The following is an 8,410-nucleotide window of genomic DNA, read 5'->3' as shown; positions in this document are numbered from 1 at the left end:
AGCTCCAGGTCATACCTCAGCCATGTCCTCCCCATCCCCCACAGCTCCAGGTCATACCTCAGCCATGCCCTCCCCATCCCCCACAGCTCCAGGTCGTACCTCAGCCATGTCCTGCTCCCCCATGCCCCGCAGGGGACATCGTGCAGTTTTTCCATAACTGACTCTACCAATTCGCACTTGCACCAACTAAGGACAACAGCTCCATCTTCTCCACCTCCTTATCATTTCTTCTCTACCTCCTCCCTTTTGATAGCAGCCCCTTTACCGATGTGAAGTGATATCACACCACTTATTTGTATGAACATATTTATATGTGTGCATGTGTGAGCATGCGTGTAGAGCCAAGAAGTTAATGTTGGATGTCTTCCTCAGTAATCCTTTTTATTTTTTATCTGAGACTGTCTTCCAGTGAATCTGGGTTTACTCATTTGCATTGATTGGCTGGTTATCAAGTTCCTGGGGCTCTGTCTACCCAGCTTTGGGGTTCTAGGTGTAACACTGCTGTAACTGTAATGTGGACACTGCGATTGGATTCAGGTCCTCGTGCTTATGCGGCAAGCACTTTAGTCATTTCTCCAGCCCCTTGCCATGGTTTTCATTAGCATTTTCCTGTAGATCATCCTTCAATATAAGGTAATGTGGCACCTTTGCACACACTTGAGTCCACGTAGTTGTTCTCTGGGTGAATCCTTCCGCCTTTCTGAGATGATCACTGAAGTCTGTCACAGAAGTACTTCAGGGAACAGTACCGAGTTTGAGCCCTGACAGTGGCCTTCTCTCCATAGGTGCTGCTGAAGGGGAGCAGCACAGGGGACACCCCGGGGTTCCTGGGGTACTGTCCTCAGGAAAACGCTCTGTGGCTCAACCTGACGGTGAGGGAACACCTGGAGATATTTGCAGCCATAAAGGGGATGAGAAAAAGTGATGCGAACGTGGCCATCGAAAGGTACACAGGGCCTGCACCTGTTCACTTCTGAACCCTCATGATGAGGGAAAGGCTCACTCACAGGAAACGTGGAACGGGGCTTCCTATTGCTTGACTATGTGGGGTAGAGAAAACTTCCAAAGTTTTATTCACTTTCATTTAAAGGATGGAGGGGGAATGGTCCGTATTCAATAGTAAGTGATTGAGTGTACCTTAGATATAAACTAAATTGCAGAAGTATTTGAACACTGTGCCAACAATTTAAAAATAGGTAAGTGCCTCTCTCTTGGTCGCGGGGAACACAGCCTTTGTCAGCCTGACCCTGTTGAAAGTTTCAATGCATTTCTTGAACTACCTTCCTGGTGCCCATGCCTCCATCTTGGCCAGGCTCATTGCCCCACCCTCCCATCATCTCTCTTCACCGTGGAGAGGATGGTGATGTTCCACTGTCTCTCTTCAGGTTGGCAGATGCGCTCAAGCTGCAGGACCAGCTGAAGTCTCCTGTGAAGACACTGTCAGAGGGAGTGAAGAGAAAGGTATAGGCAGGGCTCAGGGGAAGGGCTTTGCGCACACCTCAGGGAGGCACACTTGAGGTGATGCCTCATGGGCTGTCCCTCTTGTTACAGCTGTGCTTCGTGCTGAGCATCCTGGGGAACCCTTCTGTGGTACTTCTGGATGAGCCATCCACCGGGATGGACCCCGAGGGGCAACAGCAAATGTGGTGAGGATCTACTGCTCTCATGGTGGTAGGGAGTTCATGAATTGTGTCAGTATTGTTAGACAAACAAAAATAAATGTGGTCAACACCATCCATATCCCTAAAAACTATTATTTTGGGAGAAAACGTACTAATGTTTCCTGGTGGCTTACAATCAAGTTCAATGAAGGAAAACTAAGCTTAGGAGAATTGAATCCTTTTGTTCGGTCTCATAGACAGTCCCTTTCTACTCAGAATGTTTGCTCTCAAGCATCCTTCCTCTAAGTGTTTTCTCATGACAGCCTCTGCTGTGTCACCAGTGTTTCTCTAGCAATCGACTTGACAGTCCTCTTCCTCCGTGCGTCCATCTTGCTTGGTCTGCATTGATTATTTCTCATCTCTGCCTCGTGGCATCTCCTTTCTCCTTTGCCCAGAAGAGTCGGGGGACTTTTGTTCACCACAGTTCTTCTCTTGACAATATAGGCAGGCTATCCAGGCCACCTTTGCAAACACAGAACGGGGCGCCCTCCTGACCACCCATTACATGGCAGAGGCTGAGGCTGTGTGTGACCGCGTGGCCATCATAGTGTCTGGGAGGCTGAGGTGGGTGCCTGTTTTCATCCCACTTCTGTCCACTCTGTGATGATCAGATGAAACGAATTTGCTTTTAAAGCAAATCAGTGTTCATGGGTAAGAGTTGGAGTTACCACTTCCCTACTTAACAGTGAAGAAACCAATTCGGGTGCCTGAGTGGTGATCTGCGCATGCTCACAGGCACCATCCCCACATTTGTCTTCTGCTTTGTTATTCCTATTCCTGACCCAGATGTATTGGATCCATCCAACATCTGAAGAGCAAATTCGGCAAAGAATATCTCCTGGAGATGAAGGTGAAGACCCCCTCGCAGGTGGAGCCCTTGAACTCGGAGATCATGAGGCTGTTCCCACAAGCTGCTCGGCAGGAAAGGTAAGCACAGTTTCGGGGTTGCACTTGTGAATGTGTTTCTGTCGGTCGGTCTGTCTGTCTGTCCACATGAGTACACATATCTGCCAACATGAGTACACATAAACACATAAGTTTACACACACACACATACACACACACACACACACACACACACACACACACACGGACGCTATAGGCCACAAGTCAATATCCCTTGCCTTCCATTATTGTCCTCTGTCTTATCGTTTTAATTTGCTCTTCAGATGTTGGATGGATCCAATACATCTGGGTCAGGAATAGGAATAACAAAGCAGAAGACAAATGTGGGGATGCCTGTGAGCATGTGCAGATCGCCACTCAGGCACCCGAATCGGTTTCTTCACTGTTAAGTAGGGAAGTGGCAACTCCAACTCTTACCCATGAACACTGATTTGCTTTAAAAGCAAATTTGTTTCATCTGATCATCACAGAGTGGACAGAAGTGGGATGAAAACAGGCGGTGTCACAGTGTCTTTACCTGAGCCTGAGCTAAGCATTTTGCTACACTGGCTTGCCTGCAAGCTCTAGGGATAAGCCTGTTTCTGCTCAAGCTCTCTCCTACCCCCAGCTAGTACCAGGATTATAGACACACTTAGCCACATCCATTTTCTGTGAGTTCTGAGTTAATAAACTTAAGTCCTTCCTCATGCTTGCATGGCAGACGCTGTCCTGGCTGAGTCATCTTCCCAGACCACAGTTCTTGTTTTTGATCTAGCAAAGCACACCCACTTTCCCCTGGGATTTGTTTGGCTTGGGAGACACTGTGGGTCATGTTTACACTGCAAAAAAACCTCAAAGAGGTCACTGAACTGTGGATGCTGCTTGGAGTCTACTAGAGAACAGAGGGCTGGTTGTAAATCTGAAGTCACGTGGGTGTAGCCCAACTATGTGGCAGATTCTTTCTAGGTCTTAGGTTACCCAATTGTCACCCTGATCTTTAAAAGTAAGAACTGTTTTAAGCCAATGAGCACTCCTGAGTAAGTCTTGGAGTTGCCCTGTCCTTACTTAACAGGGAGGGGACTCTGACTTGGGTGTGGTGATGCAGTGATGACCTAAGCATGGTCACAGGTACCTTTCTCACATTTGTCACATGCCTATCAATTCCTACCCCTGCTCCAGATATATTGGATCAACCCAACACCTAAAGAGCAGATTTGCCGTAGACTCTCTGCTGGATGAATTGCTTGGGTAAAGACCCAGGACTTATAGGAATACACTAACTGTATTTCACCATGTCTTTACTAATAGACGCTTCATACAGACACAAGTAAGATGATGATGACAGTGTTGACTGATGAAAGCGCATAACTCTTATTTTTATTCTGTTTGTAAGAGCCCTAATTCTGTATAAACTAGATCACATAAACATAATCAGTAAACACTGCTGGTGAAATAGAACGCTCTGTAAATGAAAGGAAATAAATCCTTTGAAGTGAAATCAATGTGTTCTGATTATTCATCTGTCGACAATTGGTAGTTAAATAAGTGCCTGACCAGCAACTGATGAACTCAGGGACCTTCTCAAGAAATTGTGGTTTCGTTTCCTGAGGACTCTCAGGGTCCCCTTTGGTGAGAATAGCATTGAGAGTTGGGGGAGGAGGTGCCTACATGTGGACTCTGCGCTGAATAAGTAGATTTCTATCCAGTTTAGAAATTCTAGGAAGCTGTGGTGTGGTAAAAGGAGCCTGTGTTCCCAGTCGAGACTGGGTAGGAGAAAACAGTCTCAAAACGTTGCCTAGACAGGCCCAACATGGGTCCTTCCAAGGAGCCTGAGGTGCTGAACTCACCCATCTTTCCCTCTCTTCCTTCTTGTCAACTGGCCGGCTTCAGTGGCCCCACTCTCAGAGATTCAATTACACCAAAGAGTCGTATATATGAAAAGAAATGTAGTGGGTGCCATAGATGTTAAGCCACATGCTTAGAGACCAACCCAGCCTTCCTTTCTTCCCAGGTACTCTTCTCTGATGGTCTATAAACTGCCCAGGGAAGATGTGCAACCTTTATCCCAGGCCTTCTTCAAATTAGAGACAGGTAAGAGTCTAGTTAGAGATCAGACTCTGAGATCAAATACTTCCAGAACTTAAAAGAGCCCAGAGCGGTGAGAAATTGAATGGGCACATTCCGGGCTAATTGTGAGCATTCAGAGTTCCTTTTGAAATACAGAAGCAGAAAACTAAAGAGGTAAGCTGGGCATATGCATGGTAAGGTTTGTTGTTTTTATGTTTGTTTGATTTTTGTTTTTACTTTGCACATAGGAAAGTACAAAAATAAGACAAAATTCACCATACTTTGAAGGTTTTTATTTTAGATCTAAAATCAATTTCACTTTAGAGATAATATTAAGAGTGTATATTTTTCAAAGTAAATTGTCTTTTATTGGCTCAGGCCAGTAATGACCTATAAACTCCTCTAGAAGTGTGAATAATCTGGTATCCACTGATAGGCTTCAGTGTAACTCAGAACACGCTGTATTCATCCTCTGAGCAGAGCTTTGTGTTGTCTATCTTCTGGTTTTCATGCTCTGCTTATCTGAATGATCCCAAGAACTCTTTGCATTTACTTCTCAATGTCATCTTCTCTTGCCTGTCACCTGCCCTACTAAGGAAGAGAAAGCCATCGCCTGTCGCACAGATATCTTCTGGTTTCTGCTGGCTGCATCCAAAGTTGTCTTGATGTATCTTCTTCTCATTGTCTAAATTTAGCACCTAAGCTTTCTGGGACATGTGATCCTTCACAGCACTTCTAAGATTAACATCACTCTCACGATTCTTTTGGGGGTTCGGGGGTCCTCTTTCCACTAAAATCCTGTCTACCATTTATCATGACTTGAACTGTGTCCTTCTGTATAAATTGGTTAAACAGAGATCTTTCCATGCTGTTGTGACTTTTTAGATAACTTTTGACTTTATCTCTGTGCCTTTCTTCTCTCTTTTCCAAAATCTCTTCCCCTCACAACCTACAATGTCAAGTCTACTGAATCAATGGTTCTATTCAGGGAAGAAAGTCTCATTGTATCCCGTGATGCTGGTCTTAAAAAAAACTGCATCGCATACAAATGTAGTGCTGGCTCTTTCCCTATGAAATTGAAGCAGATGTTGTACATATTTCAGTTGTGCAATGTGCTCAGAAAAAAATTGCCTGTCATTTCATCTAGTGGTTCCCTGCAATTTGCTGCAATTCATGACCTGTGATGACTTAGTAAACATATAAGACTTAATATACAAGAGTCCTGACATATGGTTTTTCTTACACAGTTAAACAGAGCTTTGACCTGGAGGAGTACAGCCTTTCACAGTCCACCCTGGAGCAGGTGGGTCAATTTCAGGGACTTTTGTTCACAAACATTGAATGCATGATCTTTGGATTCAGACAAGTGAAGGGTCTTGTGACTTCAGTTTCATAAAAAGCATGGAGTTGCTCTTGAAATGTGTTTTCATGTCCCTTCCAGGTATGACAGATAAGAGTGAGTTTATTTCCTCTAAGTCATAAATCTGCAATTGTTATTTATGTGCCTCCATGGAAAAACAGGGTTTTTTTTCCCCCATGTACAGCAAGTCTGCCACAGGCAGTTTGCTCTTGTGAATGAACTCTTCTTAGCCATCAGAGCATAAACTGTCTGATGCTCTGAATAAAGTTGGTTATTACACAAAAAAGGAAGCATTGTGATCTCTCTCTCTCTCTCTCCCCCCCCCCCCCCCCCCCCGTCCCTCTCTCTTTCCCTCCCTCCTTCCCTCCCTTCATCCCTCCCCCCTTAGGTCTTCCTGGAGCTCTCTAAGGAGCAGGAGCTGGACGGTTTTGAAGAGGAACTTGATCCCTCAGTCAAGTGGAAGCTCCTCCCACAGGAAGAGGCTTAACCCTGACATTTTTACCTATGGCTGGTTTCTACTCTCTAGTTGCTCAAAGCAATTTTGTCTGTAACATTACATATCCATTGTTGACGAGTAAACCATTTGACCATGGAGATAGAAGGTGTTGATTACATCATGAATATACAGCACTTATGAATGGGATTAGAATCATGGGAAAAAGCCACTGAGCTGTCTCACTCTCTACAATTTTTCTTTGTAGGATCATCATTTTAAAACACATTAAGTGTGTGCATTCCTGAGTTTAACTGTTTGTTTAGCTGTTCGTTACAACTGAAGTTGTGATATTTCAGTATATGTATCTATTGTGCATAAAGGGTAACCATCCTCTTTTCTGTCCTGTCTTAGCATCCTTCCCTCAGCACCCTTCATAGCCCTTTATGTCCTTCTACATTACATATATGGTTTGGTGTGTATATCTGCATATTAGAGAAAGCATATACTTCTGGGGTTTGTGTCTATCTTAGTTTGTTCAACATGGTGCCCTCCAATTCCATGTATTTTCCTTCAGATGACAGGATTCCCTTTTTGTCACAGGTTAATGATACTCCATTGTATATAGATATTATGTTTCTTCAAACCTCCATTTGTTGATGAGGATCTAGACTGATTCTTTATCTTGTATATTGTGAATAGTACCATAATAAACATGAATATGTATGCAATTCTTTTTAGTGTTAACTCACTTATTTTCTACATACATGCAAGACTGGAAGAAGTGGATCCTACCATAGGGATGCTTTTGGCTTGGGGAGGATTTCTACCCTGATTTGTAGAGTGGCTATATTATAAATATACATTTCCACTAGTCCTATATTATCATTGCTTTTTCTCTAAATTTTCATCAGCAACTTTTAAAAGTTTAGCAGTAGCTATTCTAACTAGGATGAAACAGATTCTCATTATAGCTTTGGTTTTTAAGGGTTTTTAATCTCCTACGAGACAAGAATTTATTTTTAAAATTTATTAGCCACTTGTGGTTCTTCTTTTGAGGAATGGCTATGCAATTCTTTCCCCATTAGACTGAGTTACTTAAAGGTTAGATGTATCTTTTAGTCCTTTATATATCAAAGATATTAATCTTACAAAAGATGAAGAGCTGATGAATATTTTTTCCCACTCTGGGATTGCCTCTTTGCTTTTGTGACTGATTGCTTTGCATAAAACCCTGTTCTGGTTAGTTTTTGTCAACTTACATAAACCTAGACATATCTAGGAAGGAGAAGTCTTAATTGAGAAAAATGATTTCATGAGTTCAGCTTATATATAACTCTATGGCATTTTCTTGATTAGTATTAAGGTGGGAAAGCCAAGCTACCTGGGATCAAGCCATGCCTGGGAAGGCGATCTTGGGCAGTATTTGTAAAAAAAGCTAAGCAAGATATGAGAAACCAACCAGCAAGCAGCTTTCTTCCATGGCTTCTGCCTTACTTTTTGCCTTCCAGTTCCTGCTTAGAGTCCCTGCTCTGATGTCTCTCCGTGATGGAGTGTGACCTGGGAGTTCTAAGATGAACTAAACCCTTTCTTCCCCATGTTGCTCTTGGTCATGGTGTTTACCACAGTGTTGGAAACTGGTATCAATTTCATGGGATATTGTTGTGACAGAGGAGACCAAGTTGTCTTGGGGGAAATTGTGGGAGGAGTTTAGAACTTTGAGCTAGACAATTTGTTGATTTTATAGACTGTTATGGGAACACAAAGGCCAATGCTAAAAGCCATGCAAATAATTGAGTCTACTATAGACTTTCAGCCAGCCTGTGCAGATCATGTCAGCTGGACCTGGGATCTGAGGCTCTGAAAGAATGGGGTGAACTACAGGCTAATGCTAGAGACAACTTCATTTCCATTTCAGTTATACATGCATGAACCAAAGAAAACAATGACCCAAGGAAGGTTATTTGAAATCAGAAAGGCATGATCAAAGACAAACAAACAAAC

The 8,410-nt window shown here is 43.3% G+C and overlaps 1 protein-coding gene across 4 annotated transcripts in view; it reads left to right on the top strand.

The window, feature by feature from the left end:
• Positions 1-7,137, top strand: part of LOC110304545 (ATP-binding cassette sub-family A member 8-A) — a 74,934-nt gene extending 67,797 nt beyond the window's left edge. For 3 of the 4 annotated variants that reach the window (XM_029483601.1, XM_029483600.1, XM_029483602.1), the window contains 8 exons: positions 786-946; positions 1,386-1,461; positions 1,552-1,646; positions 2,106-2,225; positions 2,448-2,588; positions 4,558-4,637; positions 5,861-5,916; positions 6,362-7,135. In XM_029483601.1, coding sequence (XP_029339461.1) covers positions 786-946; positions 1,386-1,461; positions 1,552-1,646; positions 2,106-2,225; positions 2,448-2,588; positions 4,558-4,637; positions 5,861-5,916; positions 6,362-6,460 — 828 coding nt within the window. In that variant the 3' untranslated portion in view covers positions 6,461-7,135. Of the gene's footprint in view, positions 1-785; positions 947-1,385; positions 1,462-1,551; positions 1,647-2,105; positions 2,226-2,447; positions 2,589-4,557; positions 4,638-5,860; positions 5,917-6,361 lie in introns of all 4 variants that reach the window. The other variant, XM_021175944.2, reaches the window with a different exon arrangement.
• The last annotated feature ends 1,273 nt before the right edge of the window (positions 7,138-8,410 follow it).

The sequence above is a fragment of the Mus caroli genome, chromosome 11, assembly GCF_900094665.2.
Source record: "Mus caroli chromosome 11, CAROLI_EIJ_v1.1, whole genome shotgun sequence".
NCBI classification, from domain to species: domain Eukaryota; kingdom Metazoa; phylum Chordata; class Mammalia; order Rodentia; family Muridae; genus Mus; species Mus caroli.
Note: the sequence above shows the minus strand (reverse complement) of the source record. Positions and strands in the feature narration are given on the sequence as shown.